The 17,766-nt window shown below is 38.3% G+C and overlaps 1 protein-coding gene across 14 annotated transcripts in view; it reads left to right on the top strand.

Moving 5' to 3' along the window:
• Positions 1 to 17,766, top strand: part of TENM3 (teneurin transmembrane protein 3) — a 1,391,898-nt gene that overhangs the window by 1,191,249 nt on the left and 182,883 nt on the right. For all 14 annotated transcript variants that reach the window (XM_089669645.1, XM_089669651.1, XM_089669650.1 and 11 more), the window contains one exon: positions 6,129 to 6,314. In XM_089669645.1, coding sequence (XP_089525771.1) covers positions 6,129 to 6,314 — 186 coding nt within the window. The remainder of the gene's footprint in view (positions 1 to 6,128; positions 6,315 to 17,766) is intronic.

The raw sequence follows: 17,766 nt of genomic DNA, 5'->3' as shown, positions 1-17,766 counted from the left end.
CGGAGAAGACCCCCCGTGCCTGGAATCATCCCTAATGTGCGCACACATCACCCTCCCTGCCATTTCCCCATTGAGTGTCTGTCATTTTGTTCTTTCAATAAAGCTTTGTGTGTTCCTCATCATCTCCATGTGCTCTATCCTGCCTACGCTTTCGTCACAAGCAGTTATACTCATTGTCGCATAACAAATTAGCTTTCTTTTAACTATACTAAGCTGCTGAAAAGTGTTGTGTTTGGTTATTAAAAGTTCCTATCACACTGTTATCAGACATGTTTGTTATTTGAGCATTGCAAAAAAACCTGGGGCACCCTTGGGCACACCAAAGACAAAAATAACGTGGTTTCTATATGTGTGTCATGTTGTCATGTCAGGGTGTGGCTACATTTCTCTGACAGTCAGAGAACATAAAACCTGAGAATGCTTGCTCTATACAAACCACACACTGTATATGTCACAGACCTTCTAGCCACAAAATATGCTTTAACCACTTGCCCCCCTGAGGATTTATATTATAATCAGGTATAGTTTTTTTTTCTTTTGGGATAAAGGTTTTACATGAATAAAAGCTGATCATTTTAACCACTTTCCTTCCAGAGGATGTACCCCCCTTCCTGACCAGGCCATTTTTTGTGTTACGGCACTGCAGTATTTTAGCTGACAATTGCGCAATCATTCACGCTGCACCCAAATTAAATTTACGTAGTTTTTTCCCCACTAATTGAGCTTTCTTTTGGCAGTATTTGATCACCTGTGCAGTTTTTATTTTTTGGGCTATAAAAAAAAAGCCGACAATTTTGAGAAAAAAACAATATTTTTTTACTTTTTGCTATTAAACATGTCCAGTAAAAAAAATTTAAAAATCAGATTTCATCATAAACTTAGGCCAAAATGTATTCTGCTGCATGTTTTTGCTAAAAAAAATCCCAATACGTGTAAATTAAATGGTTTACGTGAACGTTTTTGCGTTTACAAATGGTGTTTTAGATGCTGGAATTTTTTCTTTTTTTACTAGTAATGATGGGGATCAGCAACTTATAGCGGGACTGTGGCTGGCATTCTGATATTGGGGGAACTGACTTGGTGTCACTGACATCCCCAATGACACCAATACAGTGATCAGTGCTAAAAAAAAAGCACGGACACTGTAATAATGGCACTGGGCAGGAAGGGGTTAACATGAGGGCCGATCAAAGGGTTAACTGGGAGTGTTTTACTAGGGGCTGTGTTTGTGTGCTTCACTGTAAGCACACTGCTTTCGATGGCTGTGCTATCCATCCAAAACAGTGTGCTCGACCTGACAGGGAGGAGAACTGTTAGTAAGCAAAACAGTTCTCCTCCTGTCGGAGATCATTGGAAATCACTGGGCGCCATGAGTAATCACCGGCCGGGACCCAGTGATTGACAGCCACGGTCGCGAATGGCGGCTTAGGTAGGGTGCACCTGAGGCCCAAACGCACCCCCTACCTGGAAATATATATATACGTGATTTTACGGCCCTGTGCCACCCTGTAGCAGTATTTCTGCTATAGGTTGGACGGGAAGCGGTTAATATGCTACAAGCAAAACACATACACTCACCGGCCACTTTATTAGGTACACCTGTTCAATTGCTTGGTATAATGCTAATCAGCCAATCACATGGCAGTAACTCAATGCATTTAGGCATGTAGACGTGGTGAAAACGACTTACTGAAGTTCAAACCGAGCATCAGAATGGGGAAGAAAGGGGATTTAAGTGACCTTGAAGGTGGTGTGGTTGTTGGTGCCAGACGGGCTGGTTTGAGCATTTAAAAAACTGGTGATCTACTGGGATTTTCATACACAACCATCTCTAGGGTTTACAGAGAATGGACTGAAAAAAAGAAAATGTCCAGTGAGTGGTAGTTTTGTGGACAAAATGCCTTGTTGATGTCAGAGGAGAATGGGCAGACTGGTCCAGCTGCTACATTCAGATGGTAGGGTCAGAATTTAGTGTAAACAACATGATCCATCCCGCCTTGTATCAGTTGTTCAGGCTGCTGGTGGTGTAATGTTGTGGGAGATATTTTCTTGGCACTACCAAGGTGTGTCTAATAAAGTGGCCGGTGAGTGTATAAATCTGTTTTAAACTGCATCCCTTCTGCATCCCTGCTAACCAAAATGTTATCCTTTAACAGTTGCTTCTTTGCATAGTACACGGTGCTGAGTGGGTACTTTAATCAACAGATAGAGCCTCTTATTTTTTATTTTACCTCAATGTACCTGTATTGGCTTATGTCTTAAATGTATACAGGTATATTTTAAATAGTCAGTCTAGCATTCAGTGTAAGTATTAAAGGTGACAGGACTATGACAGAAAGGGGTTGACGAATAAAGTGCAGTTTAGTATAAATTCTAGAAAGCATGATGAGGCAAAATTCAGTCTATCTACTATAGTAACCAACGTCTACAAAACTGCACTTCCAGTGATACAGATAAAAATAGATTTTTTTCCCCTATGTTGTAGTTGTACTTGTTTAAAATAATAGCTAAACCAATGATAATTTATATTGGACATTCGCAAAACAACATCATGAGAATGCTTAAGTTACTCGTACACAGGCTGATGCTGACACTGTGCACATTTGATGATTGCCTGAATAAATATCCAGCTGAGTTATAAGCACAAGCAGCTTCAGTTACATCAGATGATTGTCACCCAATTCTGCCAGTTTTAACTGGACATTGTTTGCAATCTCTATAGTTGACATGCTATCAGACCTTAGAAGACATTCCTGACCAATTGATGCTGGAGGAGCAGACTCTTTTCTGTTCTTTGCTGACAGACTCTTGTTCCTTTGAGAGAGAAATGTCTCTGGATTCCCACTGAGCACAATGGAAGCATATATCAGAAGACATTTATGTGCTTCTTGTGTTAAAGACCATCCTAAAGCAAACCTGTGAGCAAATAAGTGAATGTGATATCATTGCCACAATCATCATTGAGTACTAGCAATACCTAAAAGACAATGGTGTCACATGCAAAAGAAACTTCTCCTAAGATTTTGTAACCTGCTGGAACCAGTTTGGGTCTTCTACGGCTGTGGGCAGTCCTCCTGTGATGATGTCAGTGCCGCTGTCTGCATTACTGTGTACATGTACAATAGTGTGCCTTGGTAAAACACCAAAAAAACACCCAAAGGGGCAGGTCCATGATGACCTGCGCTCACAGGATGTCCCCAGTTTTCCCAGAGAACATCTAGTAATGGAAAAGAATTATTGGAGGCAACAGCACTAGAGAGAAGGTGGCTATCACAGCCAAAGCTCTTTATCTTAAACTGTTGGGGGGCGCAATTTAAAAAATAAAATTGCTGAACTTTTAAAGCATAAAACTTTATGAGAATGATGTTTTAATAATCAATCAATTAAAAAATTTAATTTTTTCAAAAATATTTTGTATTTTTATTGATTTAATTATCTGAGGAGAAACAGAGCTTAATGAAGACATGCACATGTAATTATTCTTTAGAATTGGGAAATGACAGTATTTAAAGTAGTCTAATCCTTACAAGCGATCTTGCCTATATTATCCTGCAAAAAGCTGATTTGTTTTAAGAAAAATGGTTATGATCATTTTCAGTTAAATACAACACAAGTTTATGTTGATAATCTCCATGGACTTCCATTCCCCAGGACGATAGTGATGACTTAAACGCATTCTCTGGAGAGCAGAACAAAGAGAACATTTTTATCTGTAACAAAGGCATTTGTTATTTATGTACTTTTTTTAAAGGCTGATGGGAACTATAATTCACTTGCAAAATGCAAGCAAACATTGCTAAGGGATTAAAATGTAACTACCTACCAGTAGATCTTTTAATTTCAAGTGAACCAGTGCTTTGCTGATGCAGGACAATGTAATAGGTTCACCATACAGCTGGCCCCAGCAGTAGCTAATATTCAATTTTCCTTCTTTCCCAAAGGGAGGAGAATTACTCAGTAGTTCCAGATATGGGGATCACATGATCCACTCCCCTTGCTTCCGTTTGACAGCCCTGGTTCTTGGTAGTTGTTGCTCAGGCACCCCACAGTGTCACTTAGGGGACACCCTCATATCAGCTCTGACTAGGACTGGCTTGAGCGGATAGAGGGCTGATTTTCCTTGCTCCCGGCATGAAAAAGAGTGGATGGGTAGGGAAGGAAGAAGAGTATAGGCTTCTTTGTGTCCTGGTTTTAATATGAACTGTTGTTTTGCCCTACATAGACCCTGTTCATTTTAAAAGCAAATTTGGGGAGTGATAACTTAGGTTTAGGCCTTTGCAAAGTGAGAACATTGCTCTAAACAATTAGGCAGATATAAAATTAGCTTTATAGGCAGATATTTCTGAAAACATTTATGTGTGGAGAGGCATCTACCCATCCTCTATAGTTTCAGTTCACTTTACTGTTTCTGATGCAAATTGTGTAATGAAAAGAAGAACAAAAGTGCCCCTTAGGGTAGCTCTGAGTTTATCAATTTTTACCTGGTGAATTGGTAGCAGGATCTGGCACGTTTATGGCCACATGTAGATAATAAGCAAAAAATTGGAGACTTGCATATATTGAATATGTTGCTATTTGAAAAGCAAGCAAATATCCTTGACATATAACTTCCCCACTAGGTCTCTAATTCTCAACCTAGTCTTCAAGAGACTAGTGAAAGCAGATGCATGACATGTACCTAAAACTAAAACATTTTTTTTAGGTGGACTAACCCTTTTAGGTCCATTTTCCTGGTAACTGGGATAACAAGTCTTCGTGCTTTATAAAATATAACATATGTGATAATATTTGATGCATATAGCCTATTAGAAGAGGGTAATAGATGTTTTTGATCCTCTAGACATCTACTGTAAATGCCAGAATTTCATTAAATATACATTTACTGCAAAGAAAAATGTCAAAAAGCTTGTCAGATTATAACTGGCAAGAAAGGTGTATATGTAAGGGCATTTAAAAAGTGTGCATTAACCAGCCAGCACAAAGGACCCTATTAAAACCTCTATTCTAATGACCGAATTAAAACAAAAAGGTGCCCAAGATGCATACATTTGCAAAACACATGGAATCCACTTACAAGGAAAGATACTAAAATTGATTGAGATATAGGATAAGATTTTTTGTCTGTCAGGCATGTGCTATCTGGGATATCAGGGAAAATGCAAGCTTTGCAGCATGTAATGCTGCACACAGGCAATATTGCAGAGGACTGCAGAGAGCAGTACAGCCCCAGAGCAGATAACAGGAATTCATTTTTTGTACTGTATAACTTCTCATATGTCATACTTAATGAGCATTTGAACTGGTTCTGTCTGTATATATTATTTTAAGTGAGGCTTTTGTGACTTGGAACATAGAGGTTTACCTGGGAGCGATAGGTTAATCCACACATGTCACAGTATAGCACTATAATGATATGGAAGCCCATTACATTCATCTGTGATCTGTAATTATATAAGTATGGTTTTCCTGAACTTTAACTTTGCTAGCCTGTTATTGCTATAAATCACTTCAAGGCAAAATCTCTATTCAAGAGCGGGTTAAGGGCTTACCTGCAAAACAAATTAGCTGAAGTGTGCAGTCCCATGTGGAACCAGTTGATCTAGCTTACCACAGGGCTGGGGGCTGAATAATAGGTTAGTTCAAAGTTTTATTTTATTTTATTCTTTTTTTTTTATCCAGCAGATACATTGCTTTCCATTTCTGGCAATTCCCTTAAAACCCTGTTTCACTTAATACATAAGCATATACCCAGCGTCTGATTTGTACTGTGTGCATTACAAAACCATTGCGGTCACTTTACTCTTACAAAAACAGGTGACCTCCATGTTATGTCCTGGTGGCTTTTTTGATGAAATTATTGAAATAAAATTGCTATTATGAATTGTTACTGAATTGTAATTATTGAAATCAAACCACTGCTACATTATTGGGTTGGTTTTCTAAAATTGCATAAACTGGTGCAGCTCTGTATAGAAAGCAATCAACTTCCATGTTTTATTGTCAAAGCTCAATTGAACAAGCTGAAGTTAGAAGCTGATTGGCTACCATGCACAACTGTATCAGATTTTGAATCTCCAGTTTTAGTCTACCCTACATGTATTCCTAACATTTATATTTATTTTGTGTAGAAATCTGTCCAGTTGACTGTGGCTCTCATGGCGTCTGCATGGGTGGATCGTGTCGGTGTGAAGAAGGTTGGACAGGACCCTCCTGCAACCAGAGAGCATGTCACCCTCGTTGCTTGGAACATGGTACCTGCAAAGATGGCAAGTGCGAATGTAACCAGGGTTGGAATGGAGAGCACTGCACAATTGGTAAGTAGTAAACCTACTTAGGATATTTCCATTGTCATCTCAGTCATGCATTAATGATCACCTTCTACGGCCTTAATCTTGTGAGAAGACCTAACCATTTGTGTAAACGCAACAGAGCTAACTTTCCTGATAACTCTTAATTCTTTATGTCACCTTGCTAATCATTTGCATGCACAACAACATTTAAAATATTTTACTAAATAAATGCTAGCTTCAATGCATGAGAGTATGATGTTGTATACAGTCATAGTATTTCTTCATAAGGTTTATGTAATCAAAAGTACATTTGTCCTACTTCCTGCTTCTTTAGTAAGAGGCTTTAGATTTTGTATTATACAATCCAGAGCACCCAGCAGTTTAAATAAATTGGGGGCATATGGGAATGATAATGTTAACAGGGCTAGTTTGTATATCACTTATATTTTTTACTGGGAAAGGATTTAAAACTTTCCTCTTCACTGTTAGATGCCGTGTATGTATATATTTAAACACTTTTTCTTTACAACATGATTTACGACACAAAATCTTTGAGCTAAATCTACAAAACGCTGTAACACAGACATATACACATATCTTTTTATCAGTAGTGTATTATGAAGGCATACATGCCATTCCCATGAAATGAAAATACAAAAACAACTTATCTTTGGAGACAGCCATTATCTCTCATCTAAAACTATTTTTTGACTGTTTCTTGATAAAATATATAATTGTATGTGAAGATTTATGATGGACTTATAATGTTCTTTTAAACAAAAAGCTTTCTTTCTATTTTTCATATTGAACTTTAATCATCTAAGAACCACATGCTTCCTTGCTGTAAAGTAAAAGAATAATATAACAAAGTGACTTTCAGTTCTATGACCTGTATAAATGACTGTATTTAACCCAATGCTGTTCTGTGGTTGTAGAACTCTTCCGTGACTTCGCAATAAATAAATATATATATATACACACACACACACACACTGTATATTTCTCTTGTATATGGTGGTCTAGAGTAGCCTATTTCAACTTGGGTGCCTGCTGGGTTCTTCAAGGGTGTCTTGGCAAAATGCTTAAAAATTGCCCCAAATTGCCCAAAAAGTGTCAACAAGCCAATAAGTAGATCAAGCCTGCCTTTTTGTTACACAAACCACAGGTTTTTATTGTGCAACTTTGCAATCTTGGGCACCATGCAAGCCAACTGATGGCATTCTAACAACCGACTAAGTCATTGGTTGATAAGGAAGATGTCAGGCACCTGCATCCTTGTTTGCCCCTCCCCTGTCTATCTTCTTCAGCACTGGCATCACCTTAGCTAAGGGAGGGAGAGAAACTGAGGGAGAAGAAAAACGCTGGAATACTTGTCGATACCAGTGTGCAAAGGTGTATTTCCTTTGTAAAAATAAATCACCTTTAATGTTAGGTGTCCTATGTGTGTAGATGCTGTTGAGATATTAAAAACTATTAGTTAATTTTTTGTTTTTTCATTTTAGAATGGGTGCAGGATTTTAAAGGGTGCCTTAACTGAAAAAACATTAAGCAACACTGGTCTAGAGTACTTACATTACAATACCAGAATTAATCTTGAGGGACCATAGTTTCTGTAAAAATGTTCTACATTAAGTATCTGCTGCTTTAGCCCAATCGGCAATTCTTTTTTTTTTTGGTCCATATACACATTTCTAAGTCCTATATTTTAGGTTTCAGAAACAACAGAAGAGGATGTTTGGTGACTTTTAGCACTTATATGGCCTAGTATGAACTGCATTTGCAGACCCAACCTCTCAATATTTAACATCATCCTTTGAACTATGGGGATCATATGTTACCTATACTGTTGGTGCAAACAGGTGAAACCCTGCAACTTTATAAGGGGACATGATATTTCCAAAAACAAAACTTCACCATAGTGTAGAGATTTTACTGTTTATGTTCCACTTTTTAGATTGGGCCCACTGTTATAAAACTACTTGATGAATTATTTGTTAAAAATCCTTTTTCCTAATTGTACATTATGGGAAACTGGCTGAGTATTCAGGTACATTGGGTTATATACTGCTGCCTTCATGAGACTGGATACTGGCAAACAAAGGTGATAGTAGAAAATATACTATAATAGTAGTATAGTGAACAAGGAAACTCCAATATGTAAATAAATAACCCTAAACATTTGTTTTTTGTTTTTTGAGATTTTGGGTTTGATTTTTTGGGTTCATTTTCACTAGTATATGTTTAGGGTTATTTATTTACATATTGGAGTTTCCTTGTAAATTTGCACTTTCAAGGTTGAAAGTTTGATCCTATATGTGAAAGGGTATTATTGATCATTTTGATTGATACCGTAGTTATAGTTTTAATAGTAGTATATTGGCCCAAAGGAACAGAGGAAAGGTACCTTTGCCTGGTAGTGTCTTCAAAGACAAGGATTTTACAGTAAGATAAATCCCATGTTTTCTATATTTTTTTTGGGGGGAGGGGGTCTGGCTTTCATGTTGTTCAATGAAAACAGTCAGAGATTTCATCATTATCTTGTGTTCATTGTATATCCGATAACCACTGCATGCATGTTAAAGCAGAAGCTATTAATAGATGATTGTAAATCAATGTAACACCTCAGGGTTTTGGTATTTGAAAAGGCTATTGATATTGCCCTCATATTTGTATACAGCAGGATGGTTATTGCTTTCAAGCTGCTAATCCATTACAATAGACATCATACTTTGCTACACAGTGGGGTTGATCTACCAAAATAGTAGAACATTTTCACTTTAAATGTGAATTTTCACTTGCCTTAGTGATTGAGGTTAAAAAAAGCAAAATGTACCAGTCATTTGCAAGGAAAATTTAAAAAAACAAAACAGGGATTTGCTTGCACATGATTGGATGATTTATGTTGGCAACTTCAGTTTATTGAAGCACAATGTTAGCTCTTTAACTAGCTAAGTGAATTTTCTCTGCAAAGGTAAAGGATAAGTTCACTTTTTTAAAAAGAAAAATTGCATGCCATTTTTTTGCAGGTAAAAAATGTGCATTTACTATTTTTGAAGCCTGGAAACCAGCAATAAGTAGATCACTGGTGCCATGCAGGACTCCTGCAAACCTGTCAGTGTGTAGCTGTGTGTTCAAACCTTGTACAGGCAAGAAGATACACTGTGATAAGAAGAATCAATGAACTACCACAGTGCTCAACAGTGCCGTTGTAGTTCATTGAGAAATATAAGCTGACAGCTGCAAAGGCTGTTGGGACTTGTAGTTCATTCATTCACAGAACTTTGTGACTGAATGATGCAGCCATCTGGGCAGAGCCCCACACGGCCACACTGGTTTCAAAAAATGACAGCTAGTATGTAGAACTTCTCCCTCTACTGTTGTCACAGTAAGAGAGGACAGCGTGTGGCGGATGCAGCAGTGAAACATATAACATGTTTCCAAAGGTGAACTTATCCTTTAATTTTTACTTAGTGAATGAGGTGAAGCTGTACTAATTTTAATCGTCCAATCATGTGCAAGCAAAATTCTGAGTCTTTATTGTACAGTACAGGACACAGGAACTGTAGTCATGGATGATGGATTATATTTCTCTACCTTCCTTTTTTTTTTTGCATGAATGGGTATTCTTTGCAAAGTGAATTTTCACTTTTCCACTTCATTCACTAAGATAAGTAAAAACTCAATTAACAATGTAAAAATGCCCTGTTCTTCTAGTAAATCAATGGTATTGCTTCAGATTGATTGGTTTTAGCTTCTTCAGTGTCCTGGATGTCAAACAGCACAGCAGAATTTAACAGATGTTAGACATGTGAGTAGCGGTCTTGCTTTGTGTGTTGTTGTCCTGGGTTTGATCTCTACCATGGACAATATCTGTGCATTTATTTAATCCCCCCGTTTGTTTGAGTTTTCTCTGAAAGCTTCAATTTCTTATCACAATCCTAACACATGATGGAATAGACTTTCATGGCATTGTGGCCACTGCCATCAATGAGTGAATCTCAGGAAATGTTACAAGTCTGAGATGTGCTTTGTCTTGGCAGTGTGCTATATTAGTAAATGGGTTTTTGGACCTCCTAATAGTTTTTTGAAAGAGATCACTCTCTCAGGGTGTGGGTGTCCTTAACTTGCTGACCTTTGTAGATATATGAATAATGAGAATGCAGTGGGCTATGTGGTGAAGTAACCCAATGACCCAATAAGGAAATACATTGAAATACATTGTATTCTTAATAGGCCCTGCCTTTGTTGTGAGGGGAATCTTACTCCTTTAGTAAATCAGTACCGGATGCATTGGACCTCTTTATTATTTTACTACCCATGCTGGGCCTTTTGTGAATGTCTTCTGGGCAGAGCACATATCCACCAGTTAGGGCAAGATCTCCCGTTTAATTGGTAAAGGGGTCCAAAGTGTACCAGTTCACTATGTTTACAGATTGATTCACTCTTTAGGGATCTGTGGCAAACAGTTGCGTTGAATTTTGTCAATCTGAATTAAATCCAGGCTTGAAAGAGCTGGCTCACCTATTACAGCCTACCACGCTTAATGTATAATAAACAAATAAAAATAAAAGTAAGAAAAAAAAACAACAATATTAAGTGTCCACTTGATTTGGATTCTTTCAGCTGGCAATGTTGAAGTAGAATTTGTGAACAGCGCTGTTAGAGATGCTTTCCTGATTTTACCTTTTTTTCAGATTACTTGACAATATTAATAAACAAGCATACAGCATTTTAATTTTTTTTTTTTTTTCCGGGTTATATGATTGAATCTAAATTGCTTTTTTATTTACTTTCTTTTCATTGCTTCTGTTATGTAGGAGACAGCTTCTAGGGGCTGATTTTCTTATAAGGAAATTGGATTCTCCTGCTTCTCAAATCCATGGTGCAGCAATTAAAGACACATATTTATAAAAATGTTTATAAAAAGCACAGTTGGTCATGAAATCCCATTGAGATTTGCACAGAGTGGCAAATCCTTTAAAATCTTGCTGTGCACTTGATGATGTCTACTGCTTTTTTAATTTTTTGTTTGTTTATTTACCATTTGCCCTGTGTATAAAACAGATACAATTGCACCTAGAAACAGGTCACATATATATTTATTTGGAAATATTTGAAATCTAACATTTGAACAATGATAATAACCCATGGGTGAAGTCAGATCAATCATTTAAGTACACTGGTGTTCCAGAATTGGTGTAGGACACTGACTCAGAAAACGTAAGGCTCAAGCAGCACGCTGGTGCTTCATGATAAAGCACACATAGGGACCGCAAGTTGGCAAATTAGTTAATAAAGGTTTTAGCAGCATTAAACTCAAAAGCAAACATTTAATATATTACAACTTAACAATTCTTAGATTTTAGATGGCTGCATTCATTTTCTTTCCTTTATTTTCATCTGGTGATCTGGTCAGTAAGTCTGTTATTTATCAACAGAACAAGGTCTCCTGAATTTGTAGCAGTTAGAGGGTTGCAACAAACCATTTACCACTGACAGGGGTGCTTACAATGATCAGCTGTTATTTATTTATGTAAACGCTTTATCCCAAGAAAAAAAACAGTTGCTATAACTGCTTTTGTGACTACAGTGTTAGCTGGGGTTTGGTTTCAATATGTTAGTATATCTAAATCTGCTAGTAACTCTAACACTCCCCTCCCCCCAGACTGACAATACTGCTGTCTATAAGCCCCCCTCCCGTGCTCATTCAGAATGGGGACACTCTAATTAAGGAGGTGTGTTACTGGCCAGATCACCAGGTGAAAACAGAGGGAAGAATAAAGAAAAGTAATGCAGCCACCTCATCTAATGATTGGTAATGATCTAATTCTACATTTCAAATGATCTCTTATAATAATGTATTACTTAAGGCTATTTTAAAACAAAAAGCAAAGATGTATTCAACTACAGCCTACCAATTCTAAGATTTTTTGGCTGAATTAGTTTTCAATTTATAAGCCGTTTCCCTTCATTTTCTAGTGTAAATCTGTTTTTTTTGTGTTTTTTTTTTTATTTTTTACGTTTTGTTGTAACAGACCAGGTTGCTCATAAACACTGAAAGTTCGACGGCAGAGACAAACCATTTAACCATGACAAGGATGCTTGCAGTTGTCAGCTTTATTCATTTATGAAAACCCTAAAAAAAAGGTTTCCAGGAATTCTGCTTTAATTTGTTAAAGTTCCTTCAAATCTGCTAGTACATCTAACACTCCCCTCCCCCCCAGACTGATAATGCTTCTGTTTATGGCCCCCTAACCCCCCCCTTCCCCCTCCGTGCCCATTCAGAATGGGGACACTCTAACTCATGAGGTATGTTACTGGCCAGATCACCAGGTGAAAACAGAGGGAGGAAAAAAGAAAACTAATGCAGCGACCTCATCTAATGATTGGTAATGATCTAATTCTTCATTTCAAATGATCTCTTATAATAATGTAATACTTAAGGCAATTTTAAAACAAAAAGCAAAGATGTATTCAAATGCAGCCTACCAATTCTAAGATTTGGTGGCTCAATTAGTTTTCCCTTTTTAAGCCATTTCTTTTCATTTTCTACTGTAAATCTGTTTTTTTTTTGTTTTGTTTTTTTACATTTACTTCTAACAGACCAGGTTGCTCATAAACATTGGAAGTTCAAGGGCAGAGACAAACCATTTCACCATGACAAGGATGCTTACAGTTGTCAGCTTTATTCATTTATGTAAAACCCTAAAAAAAAAAAAAAAAAAAAAAGGTTTTCAGGAATTCTGCTTTAATGTGTCAGTCAATTTCATCTAAATCTGCAAGTGCATCTAACACTGCCCCCTCCACAGTTTGACAATACTGCTGCCGAAGGGTGTCTCCTTTGCTCCTCTATCCAGAGTGGAGACACAATAGGATAGGAAGGGTGTTACTGGCCAGATTACTAAATTAAATTATAGAGAAAAAAAAAGCAGCGACCACCAGGATTGAGAAGCTGCAATACATTATAATTTTGTTTAATAATGCTTTAATTCCTTAGAGATCCTGCTAAAATAAGAGAAAATTATATTTCCGGTGCATGTTTCATTATATATCCAATATTTGTGCTATTTTGCTAATCCTGTCCAAAATGATTCTTTATTTAAACATAAATTAATATGCAAATTAACAGTGTAGCAGAAAACACGGCTATTTTTCCTGCATGTATTTTAAGAAATAGGCCAGAAGGCTATACTAGTGTAACGTGCTTGTTTTGTAATCACCAGTGTATACATATGGGCTGATAATGCAGCAATGGGATATGATTTGTGATTTATTAACCAGGGAGGACAAGATTTTGTATAGTTTGTAGAGTGACAGTTTTCTGCCCTCCCTAGATTTGTTTTAAATAAGATCTCCTCCTAGTTTTACCTTGACATCTGTTTGCAGTGAGTATTGCTTTTAATGTTGGAGGACAGATTAGATGGTAAAGCTATATTAAGGCATGTTCTCAGAGGGGATATTTTGTGCGCAGTATTAATTAATGCAGTATTCTTATTAATATCCACCTTTCTCAAAGTCCCTCTTCTCTAGCAGCTATCAGTTCATTTGCACAATGCACCAGAATATAACTACATAGTTACATGAATGTAGCATGTTCCAGTGCAATTACTAGTTTACATGTACTAAAGAGCAAAAAAATACAAATTTAAAAGTGTTACTAAACCCACAACAGTAAAACCAGTCTGTATATGCAGTAAAGCATGCTTGTTATACTCACTGTGGAACCTAAGGGGTTACTCCTCTGCATTGTGTAAAAATGCTGTTTGTTCCTGACTTCTCTGCCCCTCCTTTTGTTCAAATGTCCACATTGATAAGACAGACTGAACCCATAGCCCTTCTGCACACGCTCAGTTTTGTGTGTATTGCTAGAGAGGTTTTTTTTTTCTTGGAGAGTGCACGTGATCAGCACAGGACCAGTCACCACTGTCTAGACAGAGGTCAGGGGCTCTGTATCCTCCTAGAGCAGAAAGAAAGCTCCTCCTACATGCTTTAACCAGTGCTCAGCTGAAGTCACAAGACTGCTATATGCTGCTGATGAGAAAAGTTATTTAGCAGTTTATATTTACTAAAATGATTGTAGTTCCATGTTCTGTGTACTGTGGGAGACCAAATATAGTGGATACGGGGTCCGGAGTTTAGTAACACTTTAAAGCAGAGCTCCACCCAAAAGGGGAAGTTGTGCTTTAAGGAATGCTCCTCATTAAGGATTGGCACTTTTGGGAGGCAGGGGGGAGCAGGTACCCGAATTTGACAGGTACCCGCTCCCACTTCTGGTTTGATTGCCTAGGCGACCGGAAGCGGAAGGTGTCCTCCCTTCCTCCTTCCCTGTAGTCTTTTGGAACAAATGACAGGTCCCAGAAGACTACAGGACCATTCAGGAAGCACTGCTCTACTCATGCATGCGCAGTGGGTACCTGGCTGTGAAGCCGCAAGTTATTACAGCCGGGTGCCCACACTGAAGATGCCGGCCTCCTGGAATACAGAACGGCTGGTGAAATGGGCTGCGGGGGACACAGGTGGGACCAAGGGACAGGTAAGTGGCTGTTTTTTAAATGTCAGCAGATACAGTTTATATAGCTGCTGACTTAATTTTTTGACAGGGTGAGTGGAACTCCGCTTTAATATGCTATAAGTGGAAAAAACAAAGTGATGTGAAAATGAATTTGCTCACACTGCTCAAAGAGAATTACTCAACCATTTTAAAGCTATAATGGTCTATTCACATCAGGTGTGGTGGTACTGCGTTAGGTGGCTTTTCCAGTGCAGTCCCAAAAAATACCTGGTCTCCTATAATCCCGGTTCACACCACTGTGTCACAGTAGTGTGCAGGCAGTGTGTGGTGAAATAAGTACAGCAGGCTGTATTTTATTCAACACAGTGCAGTGCAAGACAATCCACTGCCTCACACCGCGTTCTGGCCAATACAACTTACTGAAATGTCACTGTGTGAAATTTCAATAAAGCTGATTTAAAAAAATAAAGCTGACAGTGCAGTGTGTGATCCCACTGCAACTTTGGGTCCCTACTCCGGCTTGTACAGCCACATCTGGTGGACTCCATCCAGGGTGTGGGCTGGGTTAAGAATCCGTCTAAACTGCTCTCAGAGTTGCAGAATAGAAATAGTCCTGCAAGCCACACACCAAGCAATCCCATGAATCAGAGGGAAGACAGCAGTCTCAGTCTATCTCCGTCCCGGCCACACACTCCAACACGTTTCACCTCACCCACGAAGCTTAGTCAAGGAGGGCCTCCATATCTAAGCCCAGTGAGTGGGGTGTAATGCGTTTGGGGTGTGGCCGGCATGGAGATGGACTGAGGCTGCTGTCATCTCTCTGATGCTTGGGATTGCTTGGTCTGGGGCTTGATATTACCTTTCTTAGGCTGAACAAATGTGTATGTGGGTCCCTATGATCTTTGTTTCAGTTAAAATTTTAACCTTAAAGTAGTATTCAACCCAAAGGCAAACATTTATTATATTGCAGCTTACCAAATCTTAGATGTGCTGGCTGCATTTGTTTCCTTTTAAGGCATTCTTTCTTCTATTTTTTTCTTGTGATCCAGCCAGCAAGTCTGTTGTTTTTCACAGCAAAAACTCTCCAGCAGAATGTATCAGTTTACACGGATAAAACAAAACACTTAACACTGGCAGGGGTGAATAACTGCTTCAGCTCTACCCCGTAGCAAAAATAATACAGGGCGGCAGCTGTGCACAAAATTGCATATATATGCCCAGTGATTGCCGAGAATCTCCGATAAGGGGGGGGGGGGAACTGTTAGTAAATAAAACAGTTCTCCTCCCTGTCCACTCCTGCATACTGCTCCTTCATACAGCACAGCCATACAAAGCAGTGTGCTTACAGTGAAGCACAAAAACAGCACACATAAAATGGCACACAGTTAACCCTTTGATCGCCCACATGTTAACCCCTTCATGCCTAGTGCCATTAGTACAGTGTCACTGTATTGGTGTCACCGGGGATGTCAGTGACACCAAGTCAGTTCCCCCCAGTGTCAGAATACCCGCCGCAGTCCCGCTATAAGTCGCTGATCGCCGCCATTACTAGTAACAATTAAAAAGAAAGAAGGCCAGTATGTATACCGCCATCTGTAAACGCTAGAACTTACACGTAAACTAATTAATTTACATGTATTCAGATTTTTTTTAGCAAAGGCACATAGCAGAATACAGTTTGGCCTAAATTTATGACGAAATTTGATCTTTTAAATTTTTTTTTACTGGACACGTTTAATAACAAAAAGTCAAAAATAGTGTTTTTTTCTCATAATTGTTGGTCTTTTTTTCTTTTTTTATAGCGCAAAAAATAAAAACTACACAGGCTTTCAAATACCACCAAAAAAAGCTCTATTTTGTGGGGAAAAAAGGACGTAAATTTCAATTGGGTGCAGCATTGCATGACTGCACAATTGTCAGTTAAAATAACGCAGCGCCGTAACGCAAAAATTGGTCTGGTCAGGAAGGGGGTTAAATCCTCTTGAGGGCAAGTGGTTAAGATGATCAGCTTTTATTCATGTAAAACCTTTATCTCAAAAGGAAAAAAAAACTGTAACTCATGATAACGTGTGAACTGGAGTTTGTCTTCAGTTTGTTAGTGGTTTTAAATATGCAAATACATTTAACACTCCCATTCCCCCCCCCCAGACTGACAATGCTGCTGTCTGCTATGCTTCCTATGCTCATTCCTCCAGAGTTGTGTCTCATTAATACTGGAGGTGTGTTACTGCCCAGATCACCAGTTGAAAACAGAGAGAAAAATCCAATAAAAGCAAACTAATGCCGCCACTACACCTAATGATTGGTAAGCTGCAATATGCAGATAAACAGGTACAACTTATGTAGGAGGATTTGTTTCATCTCTGTGTATCACCTGAGGCCAGTCACTTCACTGGGTATATGTAAGGTTTTATAATCACTTTAAGTCTGTTATTTAAGCATTCTGCAGCTCTACTATCCAATTTACAGCAGTCAAGCTAAGCATGAGCATTGTGTTCCACTTTCTGATGTGGTTCTGATTTCAATGGTGTTTGGGTTGTTTTTTTGTTAGTTACATTGATTTTCATGTCCATTTAGTCAATTGAAATGGAAATGTGGCTTGAGAAAAACTGTAATTCCTTTACACTACAAAAGAGAAGCTATGTGTTATGTGTTGCAGTTCCCTGATGCAAAGGGACAGCAGATCATTAATGATCACAAACGTGAGATTCTTTGTTTAGACACAAAGTTGGCCATATATGTCTTTACATACCACCCTGTCACCCTCATATTACCCCAAGGGATAGGATTCTGGCAGCATGAAACCTGAAAATGAAACGCACACATCCAGGGAATTGCACAAGCAATGTGAAGTTTCACAACTATTACCAGTTTCAATAGGGGATTTGTCAACATCTACCCTGAAATGAATAAGATATCAATTTCTACAGAAAACGAGTACGGCTGTGAATATTTTGCTTGCTC

This window comes from Staurois parvus, unplaced genomic scaffold, assembly GCF_062004578.1.
Source record: "Staurois parvus isolate SC_StPar_1 unplaced genomic scaffold, SC_StPar_1.0 ptg000080l, whole genome shotgun sequence".
NCBI classification, from domain to species: domain Eukaryota; kingdom Metazoa; phylum Chordata; class Amphibia; order Anura; family Ranidae; genus Staurois; species Staurois parvus.
The sequence above is the reverse complement of the archived record's forward strand: the minus strand, read 5'-3'. Positions and strand labels throughout refer to the sequence as shown.